Below are 15,447 nucleotides of genomic sequence, written 5' to 3'. Positions count from 1 at the left end.
TACTAGGTGTTACATTATGCTACAAATTCTACAAGTATTATTCTCAACTAATCTTTTGAGAAAACTATGAGGTCATTTTTTCCTGATTTCCAGTTAAATACCAACAATACAGAAAAATATGAAAACTCTTATTAATGCCAAAAACTAGCAGCCAGGCCTATGAGGATTTCCTCTTAACTGCAAAATGCAGAGGAATTAAATTGGGAAATACCAATGGAAGTTAAAGAATGCATTTTTTGGTTTCTGAAAAAAAAAAAAAAAGAAAGAAAGCAAATAAGGAATGAAGCCATCCTAAAAGAAGAGAAAAAACAGGTCATTCTTTTTTATTCCATGGTTCTTTTCAAGACCAGAAAACTGGGCACTGCTTTTAAGGAGTTAAAGACTTCTTCTCTATCCATCATCCTCCATATGTACAACTCTTCCCTCATTTCAAAATGCATGTCAGGAAGTGTAAAGTGTAAAGGTCTTTGTGGGTTGGGGTTGGGGATGAAATAGGGTGGGGAACTTTGACAAAAGCATTGTATCCAGTGAGATAAAAACCCCAAAGGTAAAAAGGACTACAGTCTTAAAGTATCCTAGAGGCTTGATTATCATAAAACACATTTTCAATATAAAAGCTCAGAGTGGTTTAAACTGAGATCCTACTATCTTTGTAAACAGTGCAATGAAGAAATGTGCCCTAGGCTCATTGGCAGTGAAGTTATAGAAAGGTTAAAAATAAAAGAAAGGCAAATATTTATCAAACAAACACAAACAAAAGGAAAGCAGGGATGGAAATTTTAATTCCATATATAGGAGAATACAGAGCCAAAAGCATTTAAAGGGGAAAAAGTTTGGCAAGAGGTAGGATCCTAATAAAGATAAACAATCATGAACATTTACACACCTAATTATGTAATGTCAAACTATAAAAAGCAAAAACTGAAATACAAGAAAAAAAGCTGAGGAAAGTATAGTAATTTAGAAGGTTTATAGAACATTCTCAGCTTTTTATAGAGTAGGTAGAAAAATAAATAGGAAAGAGAGTGAAAATTATTTAAAGAGATGAATAGCAGAAGTTTCAACCATTTTCAACCCTTGTTGGATTTATCCTATATGTATAAATGTAGGATATGGATTTATCCCCGTCTAGGCTCAGAGAAGTTATAACTTTTTCCATTCTACCCGTGTGACTGGAAGAACAAAATTCCATTTCAAGAGGCACCATATGCTCATGTTCCCATCAGTTAACTCTAGACTTGACTTTTTGAATTTCTAAAGTAGACAATTCAAAGTTTTGATTAATTGCAAGGTAATTCATGCAGACAAATGAAAATATTAGTGCCTGGATTAAAACTTGGACAAATTCCAAATTCCACTTCGTTAATCAAAATGATGGTTTCCACTTCTCAAAGTCATTAAACAAAACCCTAGGATGGGTGGAGGTCTGTCTAATTTCCCTACTCATGAGATGCTGTGCAGGTTGGACGATACCTTCACTGTCAGGTCCCAGAAAAAGAACTTTACATATAAGAGGGACTTTTTTTACTCAGGGGCCCCTCAGCTTCTTTTGGCAGAACCAGATGTGGTAGCCAGATGAACAATTACCAGGCATGCCGGCACCACACGCACCAGAACGGCTAATGAAGCAAGACTAGATATAATAAATAGGCAAGCAGTCAAGGCTTGTTCCTGCTGGATCACCCTTCCCTCCTGGTGCAGTTTTTCCTTTAAAAATGCAGCACTCAGAAAGAGAGCTGGAGCCATTTTCTTTCCTTTTGCTGGCAGGTTTCACTGGCTCCCATCTACTTTCTCCCTGTTCTCTCCCTTCAATAAATCTGTTAAGCTTTGACTCACTGTCCCGCATAGATTTCTTAATGACTCTGAGCCAACATCTGGTTCTGAAACTCGGGAATGGAGGTCAGACTGAGGTTTAGCTTTCCTGCCCTCGTGGCAATGAGACTGCCTTCAAGCCGACCCCATTCAGAGACTAGACTGAGGTTTGTGTCTCTGGCCCCTTGTGGCGATCAGACAGCCTTCCAGTCGATTCTGTTTCCTGAACCACAGTCATTCAGGTTTCCATGTGGTCAATGCTTGAGTCCACCAACTCAAACCGTTGATGCAATGCTGGCTCACACACATGGCACTCACACGCCTACAACTAATTTGGTCCTAGATAAGGGATGCTTTTCTGCCCAAATCCTCCCCTTGAGAGTTTTGTTAGGTGTCCTGGGAGCACCTCAACCTACCCCAGCATGCCTAGCCTAAATTTTGACCTCAGTCAAAATTTTCCAATGCTCTGGAAACATTTTTCCCCATTGCAGCAGTCGAAAGTAGTTTGGGGGATGCCTTGAGTGAAAGACTGCATGCAATTTCCTGGTCCCTGATGACAAATCGGGGATGCCTGCTTTGTAGCCGCAAAAGATCATGGCTCTCACTTGAGCTCCGGAAGCCCCATAATTCTCCAAGGGAGTTAATAAACGTAATCCTTCAATGGAGCAGTAACCCATAAGCCTCCCAACTTGCAGAATGCCATGGGCCTCCCATGAGCAAGGCCCCAATATATGTCAGCCTCACATCCCCAGGGAGACTGTAATCCTCCAAGGGAGCCACTAAGTGTGAAGCTCCCACAAGCAGAACTCCATAAGCCTTCCCTCCCTCACATAATCATGGGTAATGCCCAGTCACTTCACAGTGACCCTAAAACTACTCTTTCCCCTAAATCTATTCCTCTCAGATATTTACTCCGCATTCCCAATAAACTCCAATTAGGTAGGGAAATAAAACCAAAAAAAATTTATTTTTTCTATAATACAATTTGGCTGCAATACCCTTTAAAACAACAAAAATGCTGGCCAGAAGATGGCACTCTCGATTGGCAAATTCTTACCAAACTTAATAATTTTATTTGGCACAACAGCAAATGGACTAATGCTCCCTACCCACAAACTTTCTGGACTCTCACCTTCTCTGTGCCACTCTATCACTTCACCTTCACAAAAAGACTTCTAAGCTTTCTGCCCCTCTCAGAGCCCCTAATGCTGAGGAGCCCTTCATAAAAAACCTTCTAAACCTTCTACCCCTCAGCAAACTCCCTTAATGCTGAGGAGTCCTCTAATCACATTTCCTCCTTTGACCCCACTGACCATCCCCCCCCTAAATATACTCCCCTCCATTCTCCTCCCCAACCCTGTCTGCCCACTTCCCTCTTTCTCTTTGAGAAATTAATCAATTGCAGTACATTTTCTAGAACCTGATCGTCAATGTACTTTTAAAATTATTTATATTTCCAGATATTATGAAAACAGATTTTTTTCAACCTCTGATAACAGGGATTTTATTACAAATTTTGAATTGAACAAATGCAATTTCATTCTGCTTGGGTGTGTTCTCCCTAAATCTACATAAGCTTACTGATCAATTAAGCTAATATTGCAAACACATTCTTGAAATTCCTCTTAAAATAACCTAACTAGATAGGTTAGGTTAAGTGAACTGAGAATGTACCTGGCAATGATAATACTTATATAAAGTATAATAAAATTAAACATATGCTAATGTCTCAAATACTCTATTTAAGAAATCAATTAAGTTTAGTAAAAATATAAATATATTTTTTATAACTTTGATTATTTGAATTTCAAAGAATCTGGCTTTTGGTTACTTGGCCATTTGTGAAAGAATCTGAATTAGTAGTGGATTTGTTAGCATCAATCAGAATATCTCTGTTAGTGAATGCTGTCATAAATAGAGAAAACCTACTTCTTGGCTTAAAAGAGTTTATAGTCTATTTACAATATACTTGTAGCAGGGCATAGTGTAAATCATGATGAAGGAGTAAGAATGCTGGAAGAATTTAAAAAGTAGAGAGATAAAGAATAACCTAAGCAGTCCTCGTAGAGATGACACATGCAAGACCTTTAAGTAAGAAAGCAGCATTTAAACAAATAGAACTTTAAACTAGTTTTTAGAAACTGTAAGTTAATTTTGTGAATTAACACATTCCTGGCATTGTTTAGCAGTTGAGAATATTGTTGAGAAAAATTTGAGTTTTTTTCCTGGATATAAATCCCTTAAATATCAAAAAACTGATTTTATTTCAAACTTGGAGCTTTTCTGAACTCTGAAGGTAGTGCTGAATTGGACTGCGAAGTTTTAAATATATTATAAAGTAATTATTTATGTGTTCTGAATATAAAGTATATAGATGCCTGCTATGTTCTAAACCCAAGCATAAATTTGTTCCCTTCCTCCATTATTTTATAGTGTCTCTGCCTCTTTCCCCTTTGTGAATACTGTTATTGGAAGGAAATATGCTTTGTATCATACATTTAATGAGAAAGCTTTTGTGTTAAGCTCAGTATTCATATAAAACTAAAGTTTAGTTTCCTCCCTGTTAAAATAACGTAGACATCAGAATAATATCCTTGCTAATGCTTACATTGGCATTATCCTTTATTTCAGAAGACAAGTCGTCTCACTGTTAGAGAAAAACTGTTACAAATAATTTGTTCTTTCACCTTCTATAAGTAAGGTGATAAAATAACTTAACCTATTGTATAAGAAGTGTTTGGGAAATATTACAATGGTTAAAAGGGATTTTCTATCTGTTGCTAATTAAATTTGAATAAGTAAAATATTCACATATTTGGAGATTGTACAAATTCCTAAAAATTTGACAATATTCTCACTGTCAATGTTATATCCTGATACTAATCTGTATGATATTAAGCAATGGTTTGGTGTTGTTAGTTATGGTTTTAGTTATTCTAAAAAGGCTACAGATTGTAGAAACAGCCAAATTGTCAGTTGCACTGCTTTGCTCTAATACTTCTCTAAAAAGTAGATGTGCTCAACTTTGAAAGAAAGGTTTGAACAAATATATATATTATATTTTAACTGTTAAATAACATAACTCTGGTAAATGTGTAAAAGTGTAACAGAATAAAACCTCTGCTATGATTTCTTAATAGAAAACAACTGTCTAATGTTTTTATTTCTGAAAGAAGCGTCATTGAAAAATGCTTATAAAAATTAGAGCTCAAATTGTAAACATTAATCATTATCATCAAATTCTAAGGTACTTTTACTCTTTGTATAGCCCAACAGTTCCCTGGAACTTTAAGTATCTGTGTGACACCTAAAACTTAGATTTGGTTCTCCAGCTCTGAAAGTTATCAAGGGTCCACACTGCAACGGTTAAAAAACTAGGAGATCAAATTCCAGTTGAAGATGTGATGAAACTGATCTGGTTAAAATCAAGGTAAATTAATATACAAGGTAAAAAAAATAATATTGTCTGTATTTTAAGCTTTAACTTTTATGTGAAATTAAAGAAAAATGTTTATTTTGTCCAAAATTTGCACTAATTTGATCTGTCTGTGAGTTAAACAACCTAATTCAGCTTCATTTAATATGGAACCTGGAATAAGGAACAAAATCTTCGTGTTTTATGCAAGTTAATGTTTTATACTCTGCATTTCAGAATATTTGGGGTAGAAAATAAAAAAAAGTACCTGCAAAGTTCTTGAGGGACTGAGAAAGATAGAACTATTAGGAATTCCCCAGATGGGCAAGCTTAACATTTTTCATAAGAAAGAAGGGCTCCCAATTTAATAAACCAAGGCCTCAACTTTGAAGCTTGCCTTTATGAAACTTATTTTTGCAATAGTAAACTGAACCTACTTAGAATAGTGCCTAAGAGTCATCTGCAGAAAATCTCTGCTATTGCTCAAATGTGATCTCTCTCTAAGCCAAACTCTGAGCTTTCCTCCAATGTGGGACATAATTTCCAGGGTGTAAGCCTGGCACTGGCACATGAAACATATCTGACCCTGGCATCACAGGACATAGCTGGCCTTGTCATCACAGAACATAATTGGCCCTGGCACTGTGAGACATAAGCTCCAAGAATGACATCATGGATGAACTAATTGAAAGGGGAAAAAGAAATAGAGTGTCAATGGCTAAGACATTTCAAACTGAGTCTAGAGGTTATTCTGGTGGTTACTCTTGTGTAAGTTTCAGCTAGAAATTGCAAACTGCCACAATACAGCAAACCCCAGGCCATGCCATTACTTTGTCATATAACAGAAAAGTGGAAGGGGCTATTCAACATGCAAAGTGTTTAGATGATAAGGCTGAGCATTCTCTTTAACTATTAAAGAGAAAGAGGGGCATTGGCAACTTTGGGATGGCATGGTGTGGCTAATGCCTGGATATGGTAAATTAAGCCAGAAAACCCCTATGTGTTGGGAACAATGGAACCATTCACAATAGTATAACCCTTCCAACATGGGGAAAATGGGATGGCTGCCTCCAGAGCAATGTCTCCAAACCATAATATTCCAGGTGCTTCATGATTGGGAACTTCATAATAGATTTACACTCTATGCAGACGACCAACCTAATTTTATGAGTAACCAACCCAAACAAATAGCTCCCCCAAATGTGGTGTTTATTCAGGTAGCCGACTCAAACCCATGGAGCCTCAATTGCTTAATACAGATGACCAACCCAACCCTAAGGAGCTTTGTAATAAATGTTGTAATAGCGTTACACTTTGTACAAACAAAACTTAAAGATATTAGAAGAAAATGTAGCCATACTAAATAATAACTTAGCAAATGAAAATTCATCTTGGTTAGAAAATTGTCTCTCAAATTTTCTTTCATTCTTCTCTACCCCTTTATGAGCTATTCTGTTCTCACTGTTCTCTCTCATTGGGGCCATTAATTATCCTCATGTTAATTTTCCTCCTGCCCACCCTGATTTTACAATGTCTAACTAAGTTTTTTTCACAGGTCAATAGCAGCTGTAACGAACTAGTGAAATTTTGAAAACATACTCCTGCTACAACAGAAATTTGAAAATCTGCTCCTGTAGCAACAAAAACATCACTATCAGCCTGTCCCAACAGAAGATGTCCAAAAGCACAATTAATACTGCCCCTGCTCAGCTCAAAGCAATACCCCTCCCCAACTAAGCCCATACTCAGCTGGAAGTAGCCAAAGAAAGAAAACAACATCCCTGCTCCTTCTAAAAATTGCTTTGAGCTAAGCTAAGGCACTAACCTAAAACCAACCCCAGCTTCATTAAATTTTATTAAAAGAAAAAGGCAGGAATTTCAGGTCTCAGAAAAAGAATTTTACATAGAAAAGGAATTTTTTGACTCAGGGGCTACTCAACTTCTTTTGGCAGAACCAGATATGGTAGCAAGATGAACGATTATCAGGTATGCTGACACCACACCTATTAGAATGATGCAAGACCAGATATGATAGACAGGCATGCAGTCAAGGCCTATTCCTGCTGGATAACCCTCCCCTCCCAGCACAGTTTTCCCTCTAAAAACACAGCTCTCAGAAAGAAAGCTGCAGCCATTTTCTTTCCTTTCACTATCAGGTTTCACTGCCCACCATCCGATTTCTCCCACCTGCTTCCTCCTTTCAATAAGTCTGTTAAGCTTTGACTGCTATCTTGCACAAATTCCTTAATGACTCTGACCCAGTATTCACCTAATGTGACTAGAACTGGAAACATTGAGAATGAGCTCAACTCATTGAGAAAGAATGAGTTGAGCTCCTACTGAGTGCTGGTGACCCAAACCAGGAAAAATGAACTTGCTTTTCAAGACTAAGGAGTTTATTATCAGGAAACTAACCTCAAAGTGTCATAAACTAGGAAGCCATCATAATAGGCTAAAGGAACATATTAAGAGTGAGATTAAAGTTGAAGGGTCCAAGACAAAGATCATGAGCATCGAAGAAGAGACAGACTTGGGTTTACTGGCTTTCAGCTTAGAGTTCTATGAGCCTGACAGGCTGGTTTAATGATACAGTGTTGTAGGAAGTGCAGGCCACTGGGCATTCATGGTTAAATACAAAATAAATAACACATCCTTTATTGTCAAGCATCTATTGGCTCTCTCCTGTCTACATAAGTATTAATGGAATTCAGGCCACAATGTGCAAGTAAGAAAGAGGTAGTGAGGAATCCCTCTCACTATGCCCAGAATTTGAGGTTTTCACATGATAGTGTATCTACATATATAACTGTAATTTACAGAAGGCTACAAAAGACATCTGACTCATCTATCCTTTGAAATTACATAAGGGTTCAGATTTTAGATATGTTCACAAAGAAAAATACATGGCATCCATTAGGTTGCCTATTAATCAAAATTTACCACATTGCACTGATTTGCTGTTGAGAAGGAAAAGCCAATTTGCATGGCTCCTGTCAGTCACATACGGTTTGGAAATGCTTATCCATTCAAGACACACTCTGTGTAAACTGGAGGATCATACCCTATTTCTACTAGTTTGCATGCATGTAAAAAAAACAAACAAACAAGCTTTTCCCCATATTGCAGCCCCCAAATAAGTGAAGAACTAGCACCAGTGATTTTATTTAATCCTTTGTCAAAACATTACAGCTGAGATGGTCAGGAGGCCTCTTATTCCTCAGGGGCAAAGAGGCTGTGACTTCCACTTTTTTGGTTGGTTTGCTCCATTCTGTTCTTCAGAGCATTTAGAACTAGTCTGTGACTTTCACTCAGCACAGTCTCTGAGCACCTGTTCTGTGCCAGGTCCTCTGCTAGGTACTGAAAGATTTTTAGCAAAATTCCATAGGGTACTTAGATTTTTGGGTAAGGAACAAAAACTAAATAAAAAGTTACCACCCCATGTGATAACTCCTTTGATTGAGTCTGGGATATGTACTATGCCCTATGGAAACAAGAAGGGAGTTCACAGAAAGTTTCTCAGAAAAAGATGAATCCTGATGGTGAAGTGTGAGTTGAAGTGAAGAAGGGCTGGAAGGCATTTAAGAAAGTAGGGATATTATGTGCAAAGACATGATCATCAAGAATATATGTTTCGGGGCGGGCCGCGGTGGCTCAGCGGGCAAAGTGCTTGCCTGCTATGCCGGAGGACCTCGGTTCGATTCCCGGCCCCAGCCCATGTAACAAAAACGGAGAAACAGAATACAATAAAACAAGAAAATGTTTAAAAATGTTTCCCTTTCTTCCTTCCTTCCTTCCTTCTATCCTTCCTTCCTTCTCTCTGTCTTTCCTTAAAAAAAAAAAAAAAAAAAGAATATATGTTTCAAGGACCAAAAAAAAATTCTGTATGGCTTAGGTCAGAGGTAGAGCCAGTTGAGAAAATAATTTGAAAATACATGAGAGAGACAAGTAACAATTCTATTAAACAACATTAATAATCTACATTCTTGTGTTAATATTTGAAGATGCTTGTTCAACTAAAGCTTAAAAGTGACAGATGAACTAGTTAACATTACACAGTCCATTATCCAGACTCTACCCCTCATTGTTTTTCCTTTTCTAGCACTTAGAATAGTACTTAGCACATAATTAGCACCCAACAATATAAAATGCTATTTACCAGGTAGTCTCTGAGATTCCTACCAATGCATGTGGGATGGATTTATTGAGTCAATTCTAATGAATAGAATATAGCAGAAGTGATATTATGTCACTTCCAACATTAGGCTATAAAAAGATTGTTGCTTCCCTCTTGGGCACTCTCCTATGTTTTAAGCTATGTTTGGCTCTCTTTTTTCTCTTGGATCATTAGCTACCATGTCATAAGGACACTCATGAGGAGTGTTTATGGGGAGGACCTCATGGTGAGAAACTGAGACATATCTATGTGAACATACCACTGCCAGCACCTATGGGAGTCAGCTTGGATGTAGATATTCTGAGATCTGCTAACAGACATGTGAGTGAACTTTGAAGTGAATTCTCCAGCTCCACTCAAGCCTGAGGTAACTGCAGTCTTGGCCAACAGCTTTATTACAACCTCATGAGAGTCCCTAAGCCAGAAGCACTGAGCTATGCTGCATTCAGAACCATCACCCACAGAAACAGTATGATGCTATTAGGTTAAACCATAAGTTTTGGGATAATTTCTTACACAGCCATTGATGACTAATATTTTATGCAAGTATTGCCTCCTTATCTTTCATAATCAGGGCTGCTTTTCTGGTTTGTGTGGCTTGGGCATGGTGGTGCCAGAGTTCCTCCTTGGTGATGGATCACTGCTTTGAACCTCAGCCCTTATTTCTAGGATCTTAATTTCCTGATACCTCACTCCCTGATGGAATGGACTGTGTTACCTGCCATACCTCTCAATGATTAGAGTGATGCCTGTCTAAATACAGCACAGATTATTGTGATTGGAGTGCTCCCTTCCTGACCAGCACAGCCTCATGTACACGCATACCATGAAGCAGCTGTTGCTGAGAGTCCAGTGAATCTCCTAGGCACTTTTGTCTGGATAATGACAACCACAGAAGGACAGATGTAGCAAAGGCATTCCTGATTCCCATATGGAACCCTAATTATATATGGGTTCATATATGATTATATGACCTGTCTTAAGAAACTACTTGTTAAATTTGCTATATACATTAACCAGGTGGGAACAAGTAGATAAATATATATTGCTTAGAGAACACTGAGCTTTTTGCAAAGAATTTTTGGAAGTTTATATAACAATGTTGATTTGAAGTCAGTGGTCTCACATATATAAAAAGATTTTAAGAGCTTGTAAAGATGTTAAATATTTACATAAAATTATCTTCATCTAAGGAAAGAAGAGTAAAATACAAAACCCAGAGATGTCTTCTATAACTTGTTCTTTGCTTGCTTTTCTATCCCTTTAGTACTTTCTAGACCCATTTTTAAATTAATGATTAAGCACCTACTGTCTACACAGCACCATTTGACTAAATTTTAGTAAGACCTAACAACCATATAACCATCAGAAAAAAAAGAAAGAAAAAAGAGGGTGAACTGTGTACCTCTTTCCCTGATGATTTTGCCCCTCATGCTCAGGGATGCAGTTATTGGAAGCTGAAAGGTTGATGTGAGAAGATGTCCTTAGGGCCACCGCTGAGATGCCCACCATGGGGGATGAAAAATTCAGCAGCACTGAGGTGGTACGGTGGAAAAGGACATTTGAGTGATGGGTCACATTGATAACCAGTGGGTTATGCTGACATGACAGTTCATAGGTTCCTGAAGAGAAATAAGGGGGCAAATAAATATTTTAGCCCATTAATCTAATGCCATGTTGCCCTACCTTGAATTCATTTTATTCTTTCAACAACTGTGTGAAATACACAAGTTCCCAATAATTAGAGAGACAACATCAAACATACTCCTATGTCTACTGGATTATCCCTTAATGGCTTTAAAGGGAAAATTGTCAAACTCACCAAGAGAGTGGTTGCTTCCACTGACATCAGTCAAGTGGAGGGTCACTGTTGGCCGTTGACCTTCCCCAAGGGCCAGACCATCAGACGTCAGGAAAATGAAAATTGCTGTGGCCACTCCTGGTCTATTGAAACACACCTAGGCATAAGCACATATATATATATCTATATATGAGCCATAATTTCCATGGGGCTATCAAGGTATATGTTATACTATTTTTCTTCTCAGATAGCTCACCACTTATAAAATATGCACTTCCTTCTCCACTGCAAATAGAAAAATATGGAATAGTCACAGAAAGGTATCCAGAACACACCAAAAGCTTAAATAAGGAAGTGGAAAGAAGATAACTTTCAATTACTGAGCTTTTCAACTTTTTCTGGGATTGCTTACTTCAACTATTTTATTTTTACTTGGACTGGCTTTCATTAAATTTCTCAAAAAGATCACCCAATGCAATCTTTGCTGGAGATAATAAACCACCACATAACTAGCTGGTACATCCTGATATCCAATGAGAGAGAAGTGGACAAGACAATCACCACATTAACACTTAGTAATGAAGTGCTCTAAGCAATAAACTACCATGGCTGGTTGTCCCTTATTCATCAACTTTTCCCTACAATTTTCATCAGAATGTTTTGCTTAGCATGTAAACTAAAATGCAGGGGAAAAAGCTATTGTAGAGTCTGGTGTTTCTGAGACTAGAAGCTGTCAAACTGCTTGTTCTTATGCAGCTCTCCTGGTGTATCAAGCATATATACCCTGTCCAAGGCTGGAAAGTGAGCTAACACTGAGGCACAGGAAAATTCTGTTATTTATAAGGAATATTCCTAGATATTTAGGTGAGTGACACTAAAACTTTCAGAGTATGCTATGGACATTTTTCCCTTGGAAGTCCTTTAATATAAAAGAAAACATCTCTAAGGTTGGGGAATAAGGAAAATGATCTGAAGAGTTTATTTTATACTGTGAAATTATTTGATGTAGTAATTCAAGTTTGTTTGTTTGTTTTTTTTTCTGTTCTTATAGTTCAACATTGTTCCTAATGTGCTCTTAATTTTGGTTGAGAATACACCCCAACCTTCCTTGGTGTTACATGTCTTAGAATCCAGTATAGGGCCTTACAAAATTCTATGTGAATTTCTCTACCTTTTCACTTTGTTTCCAAGCATGATGAAGCCCCAGGGAAAGTGACCTCAGTGTTAAAGCAGGGTACATTTAATGGCAGGGACCTCCACTAAAAGGGGGGAACAAGAGAGTAAAACATGTTTTCCATTTTAGTAAGAATTCTTCCTTGTCCACAGACTGATTTCTCCTGGGTCTTGGCAACATGTTTATAGAGTGTCCATTTACAATGCTGGCTGAATTAGGGTGATTTTATGATTTTCAGTGGTCACAGTAGCACAGCTCTCCATATTTCCTCTCCTCGTTTGTGGGAGAGACCAGCCATACTCTTTTTTTTTTTTTTACAGAATCTTTTTCCCTCCTTTTTATTTCCCCTCTTTGAAGTAATAAATATTTCTTCATAAGTCAGAAGCCAGACTCATAGGTTATGGCTTGCAATACGAGATCCTTTGTCCCTGGCTGGATGAGAACTAGACATGAAACACATCCTAAGCTAACCAAGCACCTAACTCAAAGCCTTCAACTTCAGGAGCAAATAACATCAAAGCCCCCTAGGAACTCCCACAACCTCTTCCTTTTCAAACACCACAAAAGAGACCTGAGTATTGGAAGAAAGTTCTGGTTTGTTTCCTGAGCCAGGAACAGACAAGGTCTAGACAAGTACCTGGTGGTTTTACCCCAATAGGCCTCAAACCTGAAGAGTGGGGAAACTTAGAGGAAGAGGAAAGCTCACACATCCCAGTTTTCTTTTGCTTCCCTAAATAGACACCATACACCTGAAACTAGTTAGTAGAGGTAGGTCTTGTAAATGTTGTGTTCTCTGTCCTGATCGCCCACGTCAAGACCTCCAACTGATTTTGCATCTCCTAGCAATAGCCCTCTTTGCTCTAAGTGCCTTTGAGTACCAAACCACTTTGAATTTTAAAGCCTGTTCCTGGTGACAATGTGTCTATGCCTTGATTTGTGAGAAGCAGGTATGCTAGAATTTTCAGGTCCTGCCTTAAGCAGGAAAACCACCACTAGTGAGACTCATAAAGAAGGGGAATATTGGGCTACAAAAGAGAGAAATGGGTTTGATCAAAGTACAGGATGCCCAGCCTTGGGAATTTCCTGTCAGAGGACCACAGGAAAGGTAGCCAATTATGCTCTTCATCTGTGCACCAATATGTCTCAAAGTAGCAGTGAGAAGTATAAACTCTCTCATACACCTAGTGGATCCTCAAAGGCAGAGACTACAAAAAAATACAGAGGTAAGGGGGTTGATGGAGGAGTAGGGAGCTTCAGGACTCAGTTCTTTCACCAAATCAGTTATTAAACAGGTAGGAATTGTCTGAAACCGACACTGTGGAACAAAGGCCTGTGGGTTTCAGATACCTGGGAGAGGGAGGTTGGTCCCCTGGAAGACAGAGAGGATAACCTAACTCCTGTGTATAGGGAAATTCCTAAACAACTAATGAGAAAAATCCCAAGACAAAAAAAAGCCCAGTAAGATAGGGAAAATCCTGCATAGTGCATTCACATCAAGTAAACCTTCCTGATAGAAGGGCTGAAACTCAAGATAATGCTGTCTTATCACCAGCTGATTACAAAACCAATCAACAGACATCCCAAGTAGTAAATCCAAGAGTTAACATTTAAAAATATTAAAATGTACAGTGTACAACAAGAGTACAAGACAAACAGGAAATGATGGCCCATCCAAAGAAAGAGAATAAAAATACAGAAACCACAACGAAGAAGACAAGAGAGTGGACATATTAAACAAAGCTTCTTAAAAAGATGACCTTAAAAATGCTAAAAGAGGTAAAGGAAAGTACAGAGAAAGAACTGTAGGATATCAGGAAAACAATGAATGAACAGTATAAGAGTCTAAGTAAAGAGAGAGAAATTTTTAAAAGGAACCAACAGAACTACAGAAGTTGAAGACCACAATAACTGAAATGAAAAATTCCCAAGAGGGTTTCAAGAGCAGATTGGAGCTGGCAGAAGAAAGAATCAGTGAACTTAAAGACAAGACACTTGAAATGAGTCAGGCTGAGGAGCAGAAAGATTAAAAGAAATATTAAAAGTAAAAGTAGCCTACCAGTTATAGGATATTATCAGCCACACCAGCATATGCATTATGGGAGTCCCAGAAGGAGAAGAAAGAGAGAAAGGGACACAAGGAATAGTCAAAAGAAATAATGAGAGAGAACTTACTGAATTTAACAAAATAGTTGAATATTCACACCCAGGAAACTCAGGGCACACCAAAAAGTATAAGCATGAAGAAGAACAGATCCCATCATAAGTTGATTACACTATCAAATGCAATGAACCAGAGTTCTTAAAGCTGCAAGAGAAAAGCAGCCTGTTACATACAAGGGAGTTCAAATATGATTGAGTACCAATTTCTCATCAGACACCATAAAGCAAGAATGTAATGGGTTGAAACACTTGGAGTGATGAAAGAAAACAACTGCCAGGGAAGAATTTTATATATTACAAGAGTCTTCAAAAATGAAAGTGAGATTAAGACATTCTCAGCTAAACAAAAACTGAGGGAGTACATCACCACTAGATCTTCTCTAAATCAATGTTAAAGGGAACTCCTCAGATTGTAATAATATGACACTGGACAGTGGTTCAAAGAAGCATAAAGAAATAAAGACCTCTGGTAAAGTCAACCATTTGGGTAATTATAAATGCTAGTATTATTGTAGTGTTTGGTATGTAACTCCACTTCTTACTTTCTACAATTGTTAAAATTCAAATGCATAAAAAATAATGAAAAATCTAAGTTTGGGGACATATAATGTACACAGATATAAGTGGTAACAAGTACCAAAGTAATGATTGGGGCAGAGGGGTATAAGAAAATTGTATATGTGTGCTATTGAAGTTAAGTTAGTTTCAACCCAAATATAGTTATTATATATTTAGGATGTTAAATTTTAATCATTTGGTAACTACAAGTAAAACACATTAAAAATATATCCGTATAGAAATGTGAAGATACTCAATATGTTATACCCAATAGTATAACATAAGAAAGCAAATAAATATAAAGGTAGTCTTTAACAGAAGCCAAGGCCACAAAGGGCATAAGACTTGCAAAA

The 15,447-nt window shown here is 37.6% G+C and overlaps 1 protein-coding gene across 1 annotated transcript in view; it reads right to left on the bottom strand.

Moving 5' to 3' along the window:
* Nucleotides 1–15,447, bottom strand: part of PAPPA2 (pappalysin 2) — a 321,183-nt gene that overhangs the window by 118,668 nt on the left and 187,068 nt on the right. Inside the window, exons 12-13 of the mRNA XM_077157086.1 lie at nt 11,224–11,359; nt 10,807–11,023 (exon numbers count right to left, since the gene is read on the bottom strand). Of these exons, the coding sequence (XP_077013201.1) occupies nt 10,807–11,023; nt 11,224–11,359 (353 nt within the window). The remainder of the gene's footprint in view (nt 1–10,806; nt 11,024–11,223; nt 11,360–15,447) is intronic.

The sequence above is a fragment of the Tamandua tetradactyla genome, chromosome 4 (assembly GCF_023851605.1).
Source record: "Tamandua tetradactyla isolate mTamTet1 chromosome 4, mTamTet1.pri, whole genome shotgun sequence".
In the NCBI taxonomy this organism is placed as follows: Eukaryota; Metazoa; Chordata; class Mammalia; order Pilosa; family Myrmecophagidae; genus Tamandua; species Tamandua tetradactyla.
Note: the sequence above shows the minus strand (reverse complement) of the source record. Positions and strands in the feature narration are given on the sequence as shown.